We start from the raw sequence: 22,668 nt of genomic DNA on the forward strand, positions 1-22,668 counted from the left end.
TGGCTGCTTGAAAGGTTCTCTCCAATTGTGTGTGTGTGTGTGTGTGTGTGTGTGTGTGTGCACATGCACAGCCTTTTTACTTTGCTGGCTGAAGAGTTGTCTTGACATGCCACAGCTTTCATACTTCAAGGAGGGGTGCTTTTTAAAGCCCTCCTGTTTATTTTATTTATTTATTTAATCAAATTTGTTTATTTAATCAAATTTGTATACCGCCCTATCTCCCGAGGGACTCAGGGCGGTTCACAGGCCAATAAAAACATATAAATACAAATTAAGATCACAATTAAAAAACTTATTCTAAAGCCAAATTAATTAAAAATGATATAAATACTAAAACCAATTAAAATCAATATAAATTTAAAACCTATTCCAGTCCTGCGCAAATGAATAAATATGTTTTAAGCTCACGGCGGAAGGTTCGGAGGTCCGGAAGTTGACGAAGTCCTGGGGGGAGTTCATTCCAGAGGGTGGGAGCCCCCACAGAGAAGGCCCTTCCCCTGGGTGTCGCCAGACGACACTGCCTAGCTGACGGCACCCTGAGGAGTCCCTCTCTGTGAGAGCGCACGGGTCGGTGAGAGGTATTCGGTAGCAGCAGGCGGTCCCGTAAGTAACCCGGCCCTATGCATACTTGGCACCACCCTGTGACAGAGAGCTGAGTGATGCTTCCATGAGCCAATATAAGACTTCAGCTGAGCTGACTAACTGCTGATTGGTCCATCCTTCCTCTCCACCAGGTGATGATCCTGCCAGGAAGCAGCTGTTGGGTTTATGGCATCATGTTTCAATGCTTGTTTCCTATAAAATACAGTAGTTTATTATCTTAACTGCAGTCACCGATGGCTGGTAAATCTTCCAGTCCATTCCCAAACTGTGATTGGAGGTTCAATGAATTTCCTAACCCAGCTGCCCACGCCCTCCATGTGACCTGTGTGGAACTCATGGCCTTGGCTGTTCCAGGGAAGGATGTAGGCAATGACCTTCTGAATGTTGTTTTGAAAAGGTATGTAGAACCTTTTTTTATATATAGAAACGATCCCAGTATTATACAGCTAGAACATAAATTGTTATCAGTTTAATATGATCAAAAGAGGAGAAGTTATTGAAATTTATTTAGTTGATTTGGTTCTAAAAAGTACAGTTGGTCCTTGACTTACAACTATTTGTTTAATGGTCATTCAAAGTTACAACAGCACTGAAAAAAAAGTGCCCTATGACCATTTTTCACACTTATGACCATTGCAGCATTCCCATACTCATGTGTTCAGAATCTGAATGCTTGGTTTGTATTGATGACAGTTTGCAGTGACCTGGGGCAATCTGATACATCTTTTACAACCTTCTGACAAGCAAAGTCAATGGGGAAGCCATATTCACTTTACAACTGTGTTACTAACTAAACTAAACAACACAGTTAGTAACAACTGTGGCAAGAAAGATCATAAAGGGGGGGGGTGAATCTGTCTCGCTTAGCAACAAGGGGCCGGATAGCTCAGGCTGGTAAGGCCTGTTATTAACAGAAGCCTGCAATTACTGCAGGTTCAAGCCCGGCCCAAGGTTGACTCAGCCTTCCATCCTTTATAAGGTAGGTAAAATGAGGACCCAGATTGTTGGGGGGGCAATAAGTTGACTTTGTAAAAAAAATATACAAATAGAATGAGACTATTGCCTTATACACTGTAAGCCGCCCTGAGTCTTCGGAGAAGGGCGGGGTATAAATGTAAACAAAAAAAAAAAAATTTTGCACTCAGTCATAGTCGTAAGTCAAGGACTACCTGTACATATAGTTTTACTGTCCCTGTGCCAGAATCCAGAGTGCCAAAACAGTTATTTTCCTCTTATTTTCCTAACAGTCAGCCTCTGGTGCCCAGAGAAAATATCACTGCCTGGATGAATGCAATTGGGCTGGTTATCACTGCCTTGCCTGTAAGTTACTTGAGGTTTAAAATTCCAATTAAAAGAAGAGAAAGGCAATCTAAGATTAGGTGCAAAAGTTCCAATTCCTATACATGAGAAATAATTACATACTGGAACATGTTGGGGGTTTTTACATGTTGTTGGTTTTTTTTGGTTTACTTTTAATTGAAAGTTTGTACAACCTTTTTGAATGCAAAGAATTAAAGTCATCTTCTACAGATTAGAAACGCAGCCTTTTCAAGGATGTACTTTTTGTGTCAAAGATAGATTACATGATCTCATTGTCTTTTGAGAGAAATAAATTCTCCCCTCCCCCTTTTGAATCACAAATACATAATGATTGAATATTTGGGACCTCGCAGCACAGATACAAAGTAAGGATAGGATAAAGAAAAGGCAAGCATTTCTGTCATATATTGTGAGGTATGTGTGGTCACATGTAAACACTCATTCTATTAACAATTGTTAAGCATTAAACTGTATTTGAAGTACGCAGGACGCTTTCAGTCTTGTAAAGGACAGCATTCCAAGAACTGTTATTATTAGATGTAATATAATTCTACATGGCTGTACTATTTCCTACATCTGTAGTTGATACCCACCTGGTTCTTCCCACAGGATTCTACCCCTTTCTATTGGCTTCTGAATCTTTGCATTACTAGAAAATTGTAATATTGTGAGCAAGAAGGCACTTTTCTCCCCCAAAAAAGAGGGTGAAAATCTGGGTGCGTCTTATACTCCGAATATAGCCCCCCCCCCCCAGCTTCTCAAACGGATGTTTCAGAGGCTGAAAAAAGCATCAGAAAGGAAGCTTCAGAAAAAAAGCCCCCAAGAGGCTTTTTTTCTGAAGCTCTGTTTCAGAGGCTTTCAGAGGCAGAAAAAGTTTTTTCTGAAACAGAGTTTCAGAAGCAGAAAAAAAAAGCAAAAAAAAAGCAAAGCACAGAGCTCACAACCAAGGAACCTCTTGCTAAAATTCACCTCTGGGATTGGGGGTATTCTGGGAGGCCAATCTACCTGCCAATCAGCTTTTTTCTTATTTTCCTCCCCAAAAACTAAGGTGCGTCTTATACTTCGGTATGTCTTATACCCCCCAAAATACAATAGTATGTGGGAATGATGTCTCCCAGGTCATGGTAGCTTGAAACCATATCTTGTGATTGAAGTTTCTATTTTAGGTTATACATATGCTAGCTGAAAGCTCTCTAATCTTTGTTGTGGGGCTGGTTTTGTTTTCCAAGGAGCCCTACTGGATTGTCCTCCACGAACGGATTGTGAGTGTTATCAACAGTCCTAGTTTGACTTCAGAGACTGAATGGGTTGGGTATCCATTCCAGCTGTTTGACTTCACGGCTTGTCATCAGTCTTACTCCGAGATGTGCTGTAGCTACACATTAGCTTTGGCACATGCAGTCTGGCACCATTCGAGCATTGGCCAGCTTTCCCTCATTCCAAAGTAGGTATTAGTGGGTGATGTCTGCAATTGATGAATATCATCTTCGGTAGTTTGCATGTGCTATAGATAGATCACATATTCATATCAATCTTCTGTTAAATACCACTTAGAGTCACATTTAATTATTTGTATCCTATTGCTATCAGTAATAATAGAATTTAGGAGCTTTCAAAATATATAATCTGAACTATTTTTAATTACTTGCATTTTTGAGGATTTAATTTATTATACCTTATGAAATATTACAGGTTTCTCACTGAAGTGTTGATTCCAATAGTTAAGACTGAATTCCAGCTCCTTTATGTCTATCATCTTGTTGGGCCATTTCTACAGCGGTTCCAGCAAGAGAGGACAAGATGCATGCTAGAGGTAGGTTGTCCCCCCACACACACAAACACACATACTGTACATAAACAAATAATTGTAATGTTTAGATTTTGCAAAATAATGGGTCAGAAATTTTCTGAATTGGGCAAAAGTTCCTTTTCTGAAGAGAGGTTTTGGGCAAACGTAAAAAACTTCCAAGTAGAATTGACTTAGCGAAGAAGTATTTGTATTTGTTCACTGGCATTTCTGCAGAGTTGTTTTTTCTGTAATGGACTTCAGCTGTATCTGCTTCTTTAATAAAATTAAACATTGATTTCTTAACATATTTCTACTATGAAATTAAGAGCAGTCCATATTACTTAAGTAAACTTAGGATATCTTAGGGTGTCTCCTTTCTTTTTACTATCATGTATTGCTGATTTTGTGACTTCGTATTGCAATGGGTCTATCCATTTCTCCCAGGAATTGGCAGAGAAACCCTAAGGCAATTTGCATCGAAAATAAAATGAAAGCAAAAACAAAAACAGGACCTTTGATTTCAGCATTCATTATCTCATTTCTTCAAGCATAACAAAAAAAGTTTTAAAAATATATTTTCAAGGACATTCTGGGTGTAAAAAAATTCATTATACTTCAGCATAGATGAACATAGCTGATTTCAAGCTCTTTCTGAAAGCAAGGAGGAATTTTTGTGTGGGTTTTTACCTCAGCATTCAATAGCTAGCCAGCTGAGAATGCACAAAATGCTTGCTTAGTTGTTTTTTACCATGTTCATAATAAAGCATTTTCACCTAAATATTCTTTATGGATATGCATTGCTATAAAGAGCTTTCATTTACAAGACCAAAAACATACATGTTGGTTTTGCTGCAGGTAGTTTTTTTAATCATCCGACCATTTTGATAATAACTTTCTAATACAGAATGTTTATCTTTTATGGAATTATTACATCAGTACAATTGATAACTTATTTCTGAACAACCACTGTGCCATCTCTTCCTTTAAAGCTCCATGGGTTTACAGTAGTATAGTCTTACAGCTAATATTATGATTATGTGAGAAGATATGGTCTGTAATTTTAATCCACAAATATTATCTAACAGTAGTTATGCAATACACTTTACCCAAAACATTTAGTAATGTATGCACTCCTATGAAAATCCCTCTTATAGCTGATATTTGACATATTATTAATAATATTTTTGCATATAGAAGTCATTATGTTTTTCCTTTTCATTGATTACTTTATTATCATGTTTTTCTTTTACTCCCTTAGAATATGAATACTAAATGTTTTGTTATTTTTATTGTTGTCAATTTCTTAGTCAGTTTTACAGAGGAATGAAAAACTTAGAAAATAATATAATCATAATATAAATGTTAACTTTATAATATGAATGTTGGAATTTAAAAATAAATCAAATTTGAACTGACCCCATATGGAAAAAAATATTACGTGTTGTCAGCACAGCTTGTGTTTGTATCTGGCAATAGATTGGAGTAGCTTTTTATGAAATGCTTCTGGAAGTGGATCAATGCAACATGCATCTCAGCTACATGGATCCCATCTGTGATTTTCTGTACCATGTGAAGTATATGTTTACTGGAGACAGTGTGAAGGACCAAGTAAGTGAATTTCTGACAAGAAATAGCATTTTGGAGTAGAGCAGAATTGAAGTTCAATTCAGTTTCCCATCTGAGATCAACAAATGAAAATTCCACAGGAGAAGGCCTGCCCTGTGAATAAGAAGAAACCAACTGAAGATTTTTTCCTCTCTTCAGGTTTTATACAGAAAAAAAAATTAGACACTTTGAATCAAGTGTGAAGCTTTTAACACTTTTTAATGTAATTTTCTTTGTTAGGTTTTTGGTGTTTTTTTTTAATATCCTGCCCTTTTAATGTCAGTAGGCTACTTTAATTAGAATTAGTATTAATGACTTTTGGAAGACTCCCTGCTATCATCTTCACTATATTGCCATTTAAACTGCTTCAGACTAAAAGCCAGCTTAAATTGAAAATGAGATAGGACTGCTAGCTGTTTGAGAACTGAGGTCAGAAATAAATGTCTTAGGGAATAAATGCCCGATGGCAGTTTTGGAAGTGGGGTGGATGTTTGCATTTTATAATTAGTTAGACAATCTTAACCTTTGTTTCTCTGCCCTCATTTTAAATATAGATTTGTAGCCCTTGGGTTTTATATTTGGGTATTATTGCCATCCTGATGCCTTAGAGATCTAATAAATACCTAAAACCCTGAGCCTTCAAGGACAAGCAGGATAAAAACCGAGCAAATGCTAATAAACAGCATAATTTATAGTGACATTTCTTTCACCTTTTTTTCTTTTTATTAAAGGTTGAGAAAATCATTTGCAATTTAAGGCCAGCTTTGAAACTTCGTCTGCGTTTCATACACATCAGCAAAATGGAGGCAGCTTCTGTTCCTCAGCAGTCGATCAGCAACATTTCTCCAGCACCTCAGCCCAGTCAGGTCCCAGTAAATGTTGCTTTGCCAGTGTCACAATAGAATAAAAGATGGAGCTTTGGGGACTTTTAATTTTACCCAGGATGAAGTAATGCCTGCAGAATAATTCCCATTATATTCTTCCTGATCATATATTTGCTGTTTTTTTCCTTCTCAGAAGAACTCTAAGCATAGGGAACTCTTAAGGATTATGGAAAGAGCAAATTGTTTCAGTAACAGTTCTACCCATTTTTGCTTATTTTTCTTAATCAGCGTTTAATTATTTTTATCATCAGTAAATCATTTAAATATTTTTAATCCTATTTAAAAAATAGGACACTAGTTTTACAGCTACTTTTGGAAAAAGTCATGACACTCCAAAACAAAAAAAGGCTGTAATTCTAAATTTAATTTGATAGAGAATGTAATCAACCAAAAATGAAGAATTATGAAACGAGTTGTGATTGTTGGCTCTGCATTCACCAGCAATGCTACAGAAAATAAGACAATACAAATATTAACTCAAACTGTAAGTAATATATTCAGTTCATTCAGCAGGCTACTGACTTATGAATTGTAATTATGTTTAAAATCTGTATATTTCTGCAAGTTGTGGGTACTTACTTAAATTTCCAGTGTTTGTATTTAGTAAACTTTATTTTGGCTTTGTATTTATATTTTTGGTTGAATTTTCTACTTTACTGAGGTCCTAATATAGAGGTTCATTTTGTAAGGAAAGTTATGATTTGACAGCTGTTATTTGTAAAATATTGCTGATGTTGAATAGAATTTGGGGGGGGGGGAGGATTTAATAAATACATTTTACAACTGATAAGTATTTTCATTAGAATTATTTAATATCAATGCTGCTTACCTCAGTTTCCCAAATGCTGCATTGCATTTCCCAAAACTAGTAATTAGTTTGGGGAGGTTATTTTTTTTTCTAAAATCTCATCTTCCAATGGAACATAAGGGAAGGATATTTTTTTCTCCACAGCACATTGACATTTATCTAAATGTATGTAATAGGAAAATCCCTCTAAGTTTATATTGTATTTCATGCTACATTTTTAGAGTAAATGCTAAACAGTTGAACGTAAACACCATCTGTAGTACACTGGAGAATAACAAATTTAATTGTCCACTTATTTATCTATATTAAAAATGAATTGATTAAGTCCCCATATCGGGGGACACAGCAACAGCCAACTTCTGTGTGAAGCTCCAAAACATGTCTATTGCTACAGCTGAGCTGGTTGTGGTGTTTACTTTCTTTAATGCTTTGCCACAAGCTGGGTTGCTCTCCATTACATATCCAGAGCTTATAGTAACCTTGTGAAAACGAAGGCCAACTTCATTCTGATTCTAACAGGGCTATTCAAACAGCATTCCGAACGGGTGAAAGTACACCAGACATATTTAATTTGGATTTCTGCACTGAGAGGGATTGAAATTGGTGGCCAAAATAGCTCCTTCCAACTTGCGATTCTGAGACATGAAATTTGGGGGTCACAAGGAATGTGGCTTCAGTACTAATAGATGGGCTAAGTTAGCGCCACATTTTATTCTCTTCAATAAAAGTTTCTGAACTTTTCTCTCAAGTTATCTTCATTTATTCTTGTGTTTTGTTTATACAGATAAATAAGTGGACAATTAAGCAAGGCCTCTCTTCCCTCATCCTGGCCTCTGCCTTGGTCTAGGGAGGAGGCATTGCTGCAAAGTCGGCCAATTTTTCTCATGCTTGGACCATCCCTGACTGATTTTCCACAGCTTTCTTTCACTTTATTGTGCTTTTCCTTGGCTTTCATCCACCTTTCTGAGAGCTCGCAGCCAGTTTTTGAACACTATGGAAACAGCCCATTGTCTCTACTATTGGCATTTCATTTTAAGCTCCAGGAATCTGTGGCATTCCTTGGAAAGTTAGCTGAGGGATCCTTGATGGAAAGATTGTGTTGTGAACCCTCAAAGGACCCAGTGGCTCTTTACATGCTATTTTACATAGGATGAGGTTCTTTACATCTGGGTCACATCTTCTGAATTTAAAGCTGCACCCTAGAGTGTAGGGAGAAATGCTTGTGTTTATTCACATTTCATTAATTCATAAGTAGGTAGTAAAGGTAAAGGGGGCGGCGCTCATCTCCATTTCAAAGCCGAAGAGCCACCGCTGTCTGAAGACGTCTCTGTGGTCATGTGGCCAGCATGACTAAACACCAAAGGCGCACGGAACCTTCCCAACAAAGGTGGTCCCTATTTTTCTACTTGCATAATTTTTCAAAATGCTAGGTTGGCAGAAGTTGGGACAAGTAATAGGAGCTCACTCCGTTATGTGGCACGAGGGATTCGAACTGCCAAACTGCCAACCTTTTGATCGACAAGCTCAGTGTCTTAGCCACTGAGTCACTGCATCTTCCCATAAGTATTATTAGGGTATGCCATTAAAGCCGAATCAAAATCTTAGTCCACTGCCTTAAAAAATTGTCCAGTTTAACTGACTGAAAGATCCTGAGTGTAGTGTTAAACTCACAGTGCTACACATCTCTTATTCCTATGTAGACATTTTTGGTTGACAAACCTATCGTCATCCAAGAGAATCCAGGGACACCAGGATCTCACAAAATTCTTTTTCAAACCAAGTTGAATTAAATTTAAGGGCTTAGGGCCCGGGTACTTACGGGACCGCCTACTGTTACCACATGCCTCCCACCGACCCGTGCGCTCTCACAGAGAGGGTCTTCTCAGGGTGCCGTCCGCCAGGCAGTGTCGGCTGGCGGCCCCCAGGGGAAGGGCCTTCTCTGTGGGAGCACCTACTTTCTGGAACGAACTTCCCCCCAGTTTACGCCAATTACCTGACCTTCGGACCTTTCGCCGGGAACTGAAAACTTATTTATTCATCAAGCGGGACTGGCCTGATTTTTTAATTGCTAAATTTTTAAATTCTTAAATTTTAAATTTTAATTGTATTTTATTGGGTATTTTATATGGTCAATTTGGAGGTTTTAATTTCGGCCTTTATGGAATAAGTTTTTTAATTGTTATTTTAGGGTGTATATAAATTGTTTTAATGCAGGCTGTACACCGCCCTGAGTCCTTCGGGAGAAGGGCGGTATAAAAGTTTAATTAAATAAATAAATAAATAAATGATCATACTGCTCAATTGCTTCTCAGCTGAAACCTTACATACAGGTAGTCCTCAACTTGCAACCACAGTTGGGACTGGAACTTCCATCACTAAGCAATGCAGTCATTAAATTAGTCGCACTTGATTTTATAACTTTTTTTGCCAGGGTCATTACGCAAATCACTGGGGCAGTGGTGAAATCCAAATTTTTTATTACCGGTTCTGTGGGTGTGGCTTGGTGGGAGTGGCAGGGGAAGGATACTGCAAAATCTTCATTCCCACCCCAGTCTGGGGCCAGCCAGAGGTGGTATTTGCCGGTTCTCCGAACTGCTCAAAATTTCCGCTACTGGTTCTCCAGAACCTGTCAGAACTTGCTGGATTTCAGCCCTGCACTGGGGCCATTAAATGAATCACATGGTTGTTAAATGAATCCAACTTCCCCCACTGACTTTGCTTGTCCCAAGCTAACTGAGAATGTCACAATTGGTGATCATGTGACCCCAGGACGCTGCAACCATTGTACATACATGCTGCTGGTTGCCAAATGTCCAAATTTTGACCATGTGACCGGACCATATTGTACCAGTTGCAAAAGCAAGGACCAATTTAAGTTACCTTTTTTTCGTGTCATTGTAATTTAGCCATTAAAGAAATATTCCCTAAACTGAGACCTATCTGTATTAATAATTCTTTTTATTGAGAAGAACCCAAAGCCAGCAATCCCAACCACAGATGTAATTATGACCAAGGATGTAATTATGACCAAGGAAAAAAATTACAGCACCATCATGATTCATAGTTTCAGCATCATCCTCTTCTCCAATTTTCATTTTGTCTTCCAAAGAGTTATTTAGAGAAGCTGAGAGAAGTTATTTAGAGAAGCTTTATCTTTGATTCTAAAGCACAACCCATCCAGAGCTTGTTTTGTGTTTAAAACTACTGTGCCCATGGAGAAAATCTATTTAGCAGCCAAAAATTGATTTTCAAAAAAAAAAAATCAATTCCCTTTCTTCCCAAGACAGACATTTCCTTGCAAATGACATATTCGGTCAGATGTGTGAGCCAGGGAAAAAGACAATTCAAAGGTAAGAACAGAACTGAACTTCCACAGAATCAATTATGTTGGAGTCACATGATGATGAATCCTCAAAGTAACACCAGTGATGCTTAAAAGCACCATAACAATGTATGTGTGAAAAGCATCTTAGTTGCTTAGAATGCATAGTTGTCACAGGATTTGAGTGCAATGCATATCCCAAAGGTGCTTTCTCAAGAGGCAGCTGGACTATCTGCTTTTTCTTTGAAGACGTTCTGCTTCTCATCCAAAAAGCTTCTTCAGCTCAGAGCTGAAGAAGCTTCTTGGATGAGAAGCGGAACGTCTTCAAAGAAAAACCAGAAAGTCCAATTGCCTCTTGAAAAAGCACCTTTGGGATAATCGTGACCTGGATGACTGAGAATCTCCATAGACAAGCAATGCATATGTTTATCACTTATATCCCCTGTGGACGCTATAAGGACTTTGAACCACTCTTTCCAGTATTCATTTTACATATGAAGTATGTAAAAAGGGGTGAAGTTTTATTTGTTTGATTGCAGGCACCCTGTTGACCATTATGGTCCGGCCTGACCAAAGCACAACATTGGACTATTTGTGCAGAATTAATTTTCTTGGGAAAATGTGATGTTTACAGATGTTAACAGGGTGTTTATTAATTTACTTACTCATTTATTCATTCAATTTCTATAATTAACTATCTCAACCAGTGAGTCTGGGCAGCTTACCATTCTAAAAAATACTACAAAAATAAACATTAAGAAACATTTAAAACAATAAAAACATCCAAAATAAATACATACAGCAGCTGAGATAATTAACCAATTTACAACAAAGCCAAGAATTAGGGCCCTTAACATACTCAGAGCCCCAGGCTTGGGTACACAGCCAAGTTTTTAAAGCTTTACAAAAAGCCAGCCATGTTGATGTTGACATGGGCATCGAACCAAATTAAGTAGAGATCAAGATGAATTGCAGCATACCCAAAGATGGTCCCAGTTGCCAGCCTGCGGAAACAAGGGAGGAAAATAAAAAAAAGTATCAACAATTATGTGCTATAGTGAAAATGTATAACAAAAATCACTTTTTATAGCAAAATAGTAAGAAACAAGTGATGGTGAACTCAGTTTCTGAGACCTCTCTGGGGTTTTGATTCCCTGTAAACAAATATATGTGGTCTCCAAGAAAGAAAGAGAAAAAGAGGGAGAGAGAAAGAAAGAAGGAAAAGGAAGGAAGGAAGGAAGGAAGGAAGGAAGGAAGGAAGGAAGGAAGGAAGGAAGGAAGGAAGGAAAAAAGAAAGAAAGAAAGAAAGAAAGAAAGAAAGAAAGAAAGAAAGAAAGAAAGAAAGAAAGAAAGAAAGAAAGAAAGAAAGAAAGAAAGAGAAAGAAAGAAAGAAAGAAAACTAAATAAAGAAATACAACAACCTCCAGGTACCACCAAAGGTTACATCTTCTGAAGAAACAGCTTAATGGAAAGAACAGGATCCACTCCATCAACATGTACACCCTACCATTCATTAGATACCCTGCCAGTATATTGAGCTGGTCAAAATGTGAAGATTTTGAAGCTCTTCAAAAACATATAGAGATTACACCAGTCAGAAAGAGGGTGAGCAAAATTAAATGATGACCGGAAACAGCTGAAATAAAAGACATCCCAGATCGTAACAGCACAAGAACTGGCACTAAGCACCAAATCCATAGAAGCTGGGGTCTACCACATACTAGAGGGGAGCCTAAGGTGCAGGCAATGAAGAAGGCCCTGTAGATCCAGTGACAAGTTGTAAGATACTGGCAGGAATGGCATACACTGAATGGCACAACCAAGTAGCCGGCATTGTATACAAGAACATTTGCACAGTGTATGGGTTAGATCCTCCTCTGCAGATGGGAGATTGCTCAGATGATTGTAGTTAATAATAGAACTAAGATCCTGTGGGACTTCTAGACCCAGATGCATAGGCAGGTAATGGCCAATCAACCAGATATTATGCTAGTGGACAAGGACCAAAAGAGAGCAGTGTGATAGATGCAATGATGCCAAGTGACAACAACTTCGGGAAGATGGAATATGAGAAGCTGGAGAAGTACCAGAGCCTGAAAGAGGATGTAGAGAAGATGTGGAAAGCAAAAGGTTCTAGTCAGTGATGGGATTCAAATAATTTAACAACTGGTTCTCTGTCCTAATGACCGGCTGGGTGGGCGTGGCCATGGTGGATGTGACCAGGGGGTGTGACAGGCAGCACTCAGCCTCCTACCTCCCTGGGAACAAAAACAGGCCTTGGGGGGACACATTGCCTAAGAGGCCTCCCTGAAACCTGGGAGCGAAAACAGGCTGCGGGGGCGGGAGGTGGCGGGAGGGTGCTGCACACAACCCTGTACCCCATTTTGGGCCTAGTAGACCTCCCTGCTGGGGAGCCAAAATGGGGCACATGGGGACTCCTGGAAGGGGTGAGAAGGGGAGTGGCAGTTAGCAATTTAACTATCAATTCATCCAAATTGGCCTGAACCGGTTGAATCCCACCACTGGTTCCAGTCAGGGGTAAAATCTACTTACCTTCCTTACCGGTTCGGAAGTGTACGTGCCGCGCATGTGCACGCTTCGCTCATGTGCGCGTGTCACATGCGTGCACAGACCTTCTGCCCATGCATAAAACCTGTGCATGCGCAGAAGGTAAAAAACACATTACTTCCTGTTAAAACCAGGAAGTAATGATACCCAGGTGGGTGGGTGGAGCTTTGTTCTCCCATCGCTCCCGGATCGCCAAACCACTGGCCATAATCACTACCGGACCGTGCAATCTGGTCCGAACCGGGAGCATTTCACCCCTGGCTTCAGTGATGGTAGAAGCACTCCAGGCTATGACTCCTAAGCTGCAAAAGTGGTCCAATAGATCCCAGGAACCACTTCAGAGCTCTCTGTTGAGGAAAAGTGCAGTGCTAGGAACAGCTAAGATACCAAGCAGAAACCTCAAAGTCCTAAGTCTCTGACAGAGGACCTGAGACTGAGGAAGACACAGACCAGTAGTAGTAAAAACAGAATTTTATATTTTACATACATACATTACATACATTCTTTATTATAGTGAATATATGATTTATTATTTTTTTCAAAGGAAAGATAAACAAAACCAAATAAGAACTAATATCTAGAAGAAAAAAAGAGAAGAAAAAGACAAGGATAAAGCGGAGGGAAAAATGTAAAGGAGCTTCTGAGGTTCTTTACAGCCGTTATAAGTGCAAATATAAATAACTTCTTAGTCAATGGTTACAGCATGAGTTACATTTTCTTCTATAATCTATTTTTGTTCTAATCATCAAAATCATATATCATAATTTCACTTTTTTCGGTTAATGCAAAATCTCTAAAACTAGTGAGATTTTCCCATTTCTCTTTACATCTTCAACAAGGCCAGCTAGTATCTTGTTCTCTTTTCCATCTGATCTTGAATTCTTCATTTTATTAAATGGGTTACCACTGGGAAAGACATCAAAGTGCCGATTTCCATAATCTTTAATCTTGCATTCTGGAGAAAAGTCAGTGAGAAATGTGCACAGCACAATTCCTGCCACAAAGAATTACTTGCAGACAAATACCAATAAATAACGTGCCAAGAATGTAGAATAGAAATGAACAATGAACACAACTTCAATATAAATATTTGGCTAATGTATGTTAAATATGCTCCGGCAAATCATAAAATCTAGAAGATCACCAGGTCTCAAGATGAGATGCAGAACAAGTCCCAGAATTCTCAGCAACAAGGATCAAAAAATCCACTTTCTGGAGTCTATCTGTGAGTCCATTCAGCCCATCTGTATGCTCATTGTCCCCCAAGATCAGGGGTGAAATGCTCCTGGTTCGGACTGGATTGCCTGATCCAGTAACGATGGCAGCGGGTGGTTTGGAGAACCAGTAGCAAAAATCCCTTCTCCCCCCGCAGCCCATGCCCAGCTGAGCTGTGCGATCATCAGAGGGTTTTTTTAAAAAAACTTTTAAAAGCATTTTTACTTTGGCCGAAAAAATGCTTTTAAAAGTAAAAAAAAGAAGCCTCTGATGATCACACAGCTCAGCTGGGATCATCAGACCCCTTTAAAATCATTTTTTCTACAACCTCTTTGGCCAAAGAGGTTGTAAAAAAATGCTTTTAAAAGATTCTGACAATCAGGCAACTCAGCTGGGATTGTCAGAACCTCTTAAAAACATTTTTTCTACAACCTCTTCAGCCGAAGAGATTGTAGAAAAATGCTTTTAAAAGTAAAAAAAAAGTTGGCCATGCCCATCCAGTCACATTACATCCCCATCAAGCCACGCCCACAGAACTGGTAGTAACAAATTTTACATTTCACCACTGCCCAAGATCCTACAGCAAATCTTTCTCGGTGTACTTTTAATTTCTTGCCCCATAAATTAAGGCTGAGAACTATGCAATTAATGTAAGCTTAAGGCAAAAGTTTGTTTTGGTTCCTTTAGGTCTACGATGAGCATGCATAAAAAAGAACTAAAAAGATCGATCTACTCCATCCGGTGGTATCACCAATTCATGACATGTGACCGTTGTTGCAGGAAAAACAAGTATCCACTTTCTGCTTTATAATGTAATGTTCTAAGACACGGGTGTCAAACTCGATCATGTCATGTGATGAATCGCGACATATCACTACGTTTTTTGCCTTTGCGGAGCCGGGGTGGGCATGGCCTGCGCATGATACATCCAGCCTATGGGCCTCCAATTTGACACCCCTGTTCTAAGAGGTTTCTCAGCATTTAAACCAACTGTCCATGCAGTGGTAAGTGTGAGGGCCTATAGTAAAGTTACTTTTTCAGCATTGTTTTAACTTTGACTGGGCACTCAACAAGGCTTTTGTTAAGTGAAGTATCCCTGTAGCAAAACAATTTACACATCAAAAGGAGATATTCACAGATGTTTCCTCAGGCATCCCACTAAAAATTCTAGGGGAAAGATTACTTAAAGATTATATTGATATTGATTATTTCCTGATTGCTTATTTGTACCCTATGACTATCGTTTTGTTGTACCTTATGATTCTTGATGAAGGTATCTTTTCTTTTATGTACACTGAGAGCTTATGCACCAAGACAAATTCCTTATGTGTCCAATCACACTTGGCCAATAAAAAATTCTATTCTATTCTATTCTATTCTATTCTATTCTATTCTATTCTATTCTAAAGACTTTTTGAAAGAAAGTTCATCAAGAACATGAACTTTTAAGTGAAAAAGCATGGAAGATCCAACTACACTTCCTTCAGCATATTTGGGAGAAAATGGATTTCAACACTCACTGCAACCAAGACCAAATGCCAGTGTTGGAAGAAATATCCATCTGGGTTCAGTTCCAAGTGGGGACAAAGACACTGGAAACATGGAGACTGCTTGGAAAGATGGTTTAATGGTGGTCAGGATCACATGGCTTGAGATCCTGAACAGAAAAGGGCTGAGATCCTGTGTGCTCCTTGGTTTTATGCTTTTTCTGAGCTTTGAACTTTCTGGGGCACAGGAAGAGTATCCTGATTGGTTGTCAGGCTCCCAGGGGGTGGGGGTCTTAGCTAACATTGTAGGTTGTCCCTCAAGCTTGCCTGAGCCTTGCCATGTGGTAAGATTCTGTTGCTAGATGGGTAGGGGCTAATCCTATCTTTGTCATGCAGACAATGGACTGGCTCAGGCCTTAATGGCCCATTGACAAAGGTGGGGGGAGTTGCTTTGTCTTTAAAACATGTTTCTCCATTTCTCATCCAGGGAAATATATTCTGCCTTTTTAAATATTTTCTAAAATATTTCATTCTTCTAGGAGAGGGGTGGGTGCTAAATTCCTACACCAGGATAGCCTGAATGTTTTCCTGGTTTTAAGGTTTTTGGTGAAACATACCTCCATGACCAAACACACATACCCCTTTCAGACTTGTTATTGGTGCATTCAGGGGAATGGGGAGCGAAATAACAAGTACAATTAATTATTTCAATTTCTTCCCCACCACTGTTGACCTTTTAAAAAGGAAACAGTCATAAATGGAAATTCATTAAAAAAAAATAAAGATTTGAAAGATTTAGGATTTAATTACATTTAAATCTTTCCTTGAGCTGTAAAACTCAAGGCATAATACATCATGTTCTCCCTTCCAATTTTCCCTTCAACAACAACCCTGTAGGGGTGGGCTGGACCGAGAGAAACACTATCATGGATTACTTAAGATAACAGAAAAGCACATTTACGCTGCAACATGTGCCACAAGTTAAATTTCTATAATTTCAAAACCTAGTTTTTAGAAATGTAAGCTACATGCAAAGATAAGTTCTTGGATCAGAAAGCCAACGGAGCTATTTGTCCTGCCATGGTGAGGGAAATCTCTTCTGCCTTGCTGGAAGCCATCATATTTGGCTGCCCAAGCTTCAAAACAAAAAGCCTAACTGGGCACTCATACAAAAAGCTTGTTTGCATGGCAGCTGCTGCCGATGACTCAAACACTGATTTCTGAGTGATAACAATTGGCAGCAATCGCCCAAGGGAACATAAAGGCTTCCTTTCAATGGCTCCATGGCATGGGCACCTTTGAAGCAAGCAATCTCATGAGAAATTTGGGAAAGGGAGAAGAGATCACATTAAAAAGGTTAAAAAGTGAATGCTAAGTTGCCATAACCTCCATTCTTGCATTTAATTGAGAGCTCTTTTTCTACAATCCTTGGCTACAAGATTCCCACTTGGCATAACTGGATACGAGCAACTTATGTTTTTTCAGAAAGTCATGGATCAGTACTGGAACCACCTCTGTTTTCCAGAGAAAAGATACTATGCCTAACCAGAGCCAGTTTGGTCTAGTGGTTAAGGGGCTGGCTTAGAAACCAAGAGACTGTGAGTTCTGATCCTGCCTTAGTTGTGAAAGTACACTGGGTGATTTAGGACCAGTCATTCTCTCTCAACCCAGCCTACCTCACAGAATTGTTGTTGTGTGGAAAATAGGAGGAGGAAGGGATATTAGGTATATTTGAGTTATTTATAAGAATAATAAAGGTGGGACATACCCGGGGTGAAATCCAGCAGATTTTGGAGAACCGGTAGCAGAAGTTTCGAGCAGTTCAGAGAACCGATAGCGGAAATTTTGAGTAATTTGGAGAACTGACAAACACCACCTCTGGCTGGCCCCAGACTGGGGTGGGAATGGAGATTTTGCAATATCCTTCCCCCAGGAGTAGGGATTTTGCAGTATCCTTCCCCTGGAAATAGGGTGGGAATGGAGATTTTGCAGTATCCTTCCCCTGCCACGCCCACCAAGCCACGCCCACCAAGCCACACTATGCCTACCAAGCCACGTCCACAGAACCGGTAGTAAAAAAAATTGAATTTCACCACTGAATATACATACATGGCTTAGGACCCGGGTACTTACGGGACCGCCTGCTGTTACCGTATGCCTCCCATCGACCCGTACGCTCTCACAGAGAGGGCCTTCTCAGGGTACCGTCCGCCAAACAATGTCGGCTGGCGGCTCCCAGGGGTAGGGCCTTCTCTGTGGGAGCACCGACGCTCTGGAACGAACTCCCCCCTGGCTTACGTCAAGTGCCTGATCTTCGGACCTTTCGTCGTGAGCTAAAAACATACTTATTCACTCAAGCAGGACTGGCATAAATAGTTGATTTTAAATTGGGGTTTTAGAGATTTTAAATATTTGTAAATTTTTAAATTATCGGCCATTTATTAATAGTTTCTTTTAATTTCTTTTAATTGTATATACTCTGTATTTTATTTCGGCTGTACACCGCCCTGAGTCCTTCGGGAGAAGGGCGGTATAAAAATCTAATAAAATAAATAAATAAATAAATAATACATACATACATAATTACTATGTCATGCAATCTCCAGATTTCCAGAAGACCAAGAGGGGGCAGCAAAGAGAGGCAGAAAATTTATTCTGTGCTGCCATCTAAGTAATAATCTGGATTTTTGAAACCCACACATGGTAATCCTAACCTGAGTGAATGTCAAGGCCAAAATGTCCTTCCTTAGTCTTCTACGTTCAATATAACATTTTAGCCCACTTAAAGATTAGTAAAAACACTTCCAGAGACAATTTAGGTAATTCCTAGTAATCATTAGCCACTGCAGATAATGACTGCAGATGACTGCAGATTTAAACAACAGTTGCAGCAAAAAGACATTTTGAAGTCACTTTCAGGAATTGTAGATAATAATACCACATCCTATGTTTATTTATTATATTTATATCCTGGGTTAGAGTAAGAGAGAATGACTGCCCTTGACTCAGTTCCATGTTTAGAGGAGAAGAAAGATCTGAATCCACTACTCCACAGGACCCATAAGTTTATTTGGTTGCTGCTAATTTCTCTTTAAAAGATTTGACGCCCCCCCCAACCTTAATCTTAACCCAAGTTCTCTTGCAAAAGTTCGACATCGTCTAATAGGGCTCATGTACATAATTTATTCCATCCTCTGTTTCTTGTTGTAGGAACACATTACAAGTTGCTTTAATTTTTATTAAATGGAGACAATAAAAAAAAAACCCAGGCTAACAATGTGTTGTACTTTAAAACTATTGTTGGAAGAAATATCCATCTGGGTTCAGTTCCAAGTGGGGACAAAGACACTGGAAACATGGAGGCTGCTTGGAAAGATGGTTTAATGGTGGTCAGGATCACATGGCTTGAGTTCCTGAACAGAAAAGGGCTGAGATCCTGTGTGCTCCCTGGTTTTATGCTTTTTCTGAGCTTTGAACTTTCTGGGGCACAGGAAGAGTATCCTGATTGGCTGTCAGACTCCCAGGGGGTGGGAGTCTTAGCTAGCCTTGCTGGCTGATGTAATCTTCCCAGGTGCCATGTGGTGAGTTTCAGTTGCTAGATGGGTTCTATTATGATGCAGATGATGGCCCATTAGCAAAGGTGGGGGGTGGCAGGAAGTTGCAGGGAGCTGTTTTGTCTTTAAAACATGTTTCTCCATTTCTATCCAGGGAAATATATTCTGCCTTTTAAATATTTTCTAAAATATTTCATTCTTCTAGGAGGGGGGTGGGCGCTAAATTCCTACACTATGAAACTCCCACTGGAATTTATAATAGCTTCCAGTTGATTGAAATTAATGCAACAAACCAACCTATTTTGAGACACTAAAGGAGCATATTCCTGAATGTTAACTCCATTCCTGACATTCAGGCATTCTGTTGATACAAGAAAAACTCTCTTGCCACAAGTGAAATAAGAGACTTTGTTGTAGTCAGTTGCCTAAAAAGTCATTGCATCCAACTGCTCAAGTTTTAGACAAGACTTACTATTCTCGATGTCCATATCCTTTGAACAGTGGTTCTATTGCATGGAAATGAATACCTGAATAAAGTAAGTAAATTCTTGCAGCCCAAATGTTCTCTAATAAAAGTTATTCTTCAGCACTGGAAGGACACAGATATTGCCCCAATTATTGAACATTCTTGCCATTTATTGAAGTGCATGTATGCTGTACATACATGCATGTGTATGTGTCTCTGTGAATATATGCCCTTTAAATTTTCCCCTTTTGTTTTATTTGTTTGTTTATCACTTTGTTGCTGCTGTTGTTTGTATTCAATTAATCCAGGTGTCATACATCTGAATGACCACAAGATGGCAGCAAAGAGTTAGAATTTTCTGCATCTCTTGATTGCCATCTAATGGTCTTTTGGGTTTTGATAGTAGCCCTATTTAAGGTGAGAATCCAGGGCCAACATTATAACAGTAGACACATTTCTCAAATATTTGTTTTCCGTTGTAACATCATCCGTCAATTCACAATAATTTATATCCTCAACCTGGTGAATCCAGAAATACTAGACTACAATTCTTATCACCTGCAACTAACTGGACATGTTAGCTTATAATAACAAGGATTTTTCCAGAACATTTCTAGATGGCCAAAGCTAAGGCGAAAAGCTGGCCCACACTATGGTAGCTCAGTGTAATTCATGGAGTATCCCAGCATTGATAGATTCTGGAAGAAAGGTTCCCAACTGGCAGGTAAATCAAAGCTCTCCAGGGTAATTAAATCATGATTACTTATTAACATTCGAATGATGAATCTTTTTCTTAGCAGTGTATTGACGCTGTATGCTCTCAGCCTATTAAAATTCATGAGAATGCCAACTTTAAGACGTTGTTTGGCTATGATAAAATAAAATTGCTCTAGACTAAAAGAATTTTTAAAAATCTTTCCCTGAAGATGCCTTTAGGGTATGAATAAGAGCAGAGATAGAACAGGTCCCCATACATAAGTCTAACTTATTATCTGGTTGTCACAGGGAAATTACACTTAAATTCTGAGTGGAGAAAAGAAGGCGCCAAATGCTGAGAGGAAAGAATTAAAGTTCTAAGCCATGACATTTACTTCTTTTTAAAGGTGGCATTTGCTCCTAACGTTGGAATTCCAAATAAGTGTATGCAATCCTGTGAAAGGGAGCAAAAACAAAGGTCAGGAACCCAGAAGGGTGTTGCTACTCACTCTTCGTAACTATTCCTCTGAGCAACAGTTCAGATTTTGTCTACAAAATAAAAGTGGCAGAGAAATGTAAAAATGCACACTTAATTCTTCGAGGCAGAAAACAAGCACCGAATTGTTCTCATATTTACTTGATGAGACATTTATTCTGCTATCTGTGACTACTAGAATTTCCATAAAAAAGATTAAGGTGTTCCTGTGACTTTAACTCTACTAGTTGTAACAAACTTTAGGGTGTGGGTGTGTGCTCCTCTCCGTTTCTTAAGCCTAAGAGTCAGCATTGTCTGAAGACATCATGTTGCATCACAGAGCATATGGTGAAAGATGGAACACTATTACTTTACCACATGCTTATACGTGATACCTATTCATCTACTTCCATTTACATGCTTTCAGACTGCAAGGTTGGCAGGAGCTGGGACAAGTGACGGGAGCTCTCTCCATCTTGCAGCACTCAGGTCTCCAACTGCTGAGCTATAGACCTTTAATGGTCTAAGACTCAGTGTCTCAACCACTGAGCCACTGTGCCCCTTTCATTAGAATTTCTATATTTCTATATAAATGTATTTAGAGTGATTGTGCAAGGGGTTGCATGTCCCAATAATGAACATTTATGTCCTAATATTTTACTTGTCTTTCAAGGGCCAGATTATTAACCATTTTTAGATATTTTCTGGTACTTTCTGTTTTTTGCCAAATGTGTCATATGCAGCTATGATATATGGGTAAATAAATTACGTAATTTCCATGCTGCAAATTTCATGTACTATTCCCTTCTTTTGTTGTTTATGCCTCAATAAAACTAAAGTTAACAATAGAAAATCTGGTTTAATTAATATGTTTCCCTAATACAGGAATGTCAAACTGGCAGCCCGCAGGCCAGATGTGTCACGTGAAGGACACACCCACTCCAGCTCTACAAAGGAAAAAAAACATCGCAATACATCACATGATGGCAACATGACACAGTGAATTTGACACCTGTGCCCTAATACATTAAGTCTTGTAAGCAACTTGCCCTATATCAGGCCTGTCAAACTGGCCATGGGCTGGATACATCACAGGCCACACCCACCTGGCTCCACAAAGGCAAAAAATGTCACGATATGTCACACTCTAGCCTGTGTTGCTATCAAGTTTGACACGCGTGCCATAGATGTATGATTTTTAAAATTCAGCTATCCTTAAGAGACATTTTTTGAACACTTCTTTTGAAGATCTTCTTTCTGCGTCAACTCAGAAAGCTCAAACTGTCCAAGGAGCTGCTGATCCAGTTCTACAGAGGCATTATTGAGTCTGTCATTTGCACCTCTATAACTGTCTGGTTCGGTTCTGCAACCCAACAAGAAAAACACAAACTTCAGAGGATAATTAGAACTGCAGAAAAAATAATTGCTACCAACTTGCCTTCCATTGAGGACCTGTATACTGCACGAATCAAGAAGAGGGCCGTGAAAATATTTGCAGATCCCTCGCATCCAGGACATAAACTGTTTCAACTCCTACCCTCAAAACGACACTATAGAGCACTGCACACCAGAACAACTAGACACAAGAACAGTTTTTTCCCGAAGGCCATCACTCTGCTAAACAAATAATTCCCTCAGCACTGTCAAACTATTTACTAAATCTGCACTATTAATCTTCTCGTCGTTCCCATCACCCATCTCCTTCCACTTATGACTGTATGACTGTAACTTTGTTGCTGGTAATCCTTATGATTTATATTGATCTTGATTGTTTCCTGACTGCTTATTTGTAGCCTATGACTATCATTAAGTGTTGTATCATTAAGTGTTAAATTTGTACCCCATGACCATCATTAAGTGTTGTAAATGTTGTACC

The 22,668-nt window shown here is 39.1% G+C and overlaps 1 protein-coding gene across 5 annotated transcripts in view; it reads left to right on the forward strand.

Annotated features, from left to right (window-relative positions):
• Window positions 1-8,802, forward strand: part of MED23 (mediator complex subunit 23) — a 52,436-nt gene extending 43,634 nt beyond the window's left edge. For 3 of the 5 annotated variants that reach the window (XM_058171683.1, XM_058171701.1, XM_058171692.1), the window contains 6 exons: window positions 835-1,000; window positions 1,851-1,923; window positions 3,153-3,367; window positions 3,616-3,736; window positions 5,189-5,320; window positions 6,049-8,801. In XM_058171683.1, coding sequence (XP_058027666.1) covers window positions 835-1,000; window positions 1,851-1,923; window positions 3,153-3,367; window positions 3,616-3,736; window positions 5,189-5,320; window positions 6,049-6,219 — 878 coding nt within the window. In that variant the 3' untranslated portion in view covers window positions 6,220-8,801. Of the gene's footprint in view, window positions 1-834; window positions 1,001-1,850; window positions 1,924-3,152; window positions 3,368-3,615; window positions 3,737-5,188; window positions 5,321-6,048 lie in introns of all 5 variants that reach the window. The other 2 variants (XM_058171711.1, XM_058171718.1) reach the window with 1 other exon arrangement.
• The last annotated feature ends 13,866 nt before the right edge of the window (window positions 8,803-22,668 follow it).

The sequence above is a fragment of the Ahaetulla prasina genome, chromosome 1 (assembly GCF_028640845.1).
Source record: "Ahaetulla prasina isolate Xishuangbanna chromosome 1, ASM2864084v1, whole genome shotgun sequence".
NCBI lineage: Eukaryota > Metazoa > Chordata > Lepidosauria > Squamata > Colubridae > Ahaetulla > Ahaetulla prasina.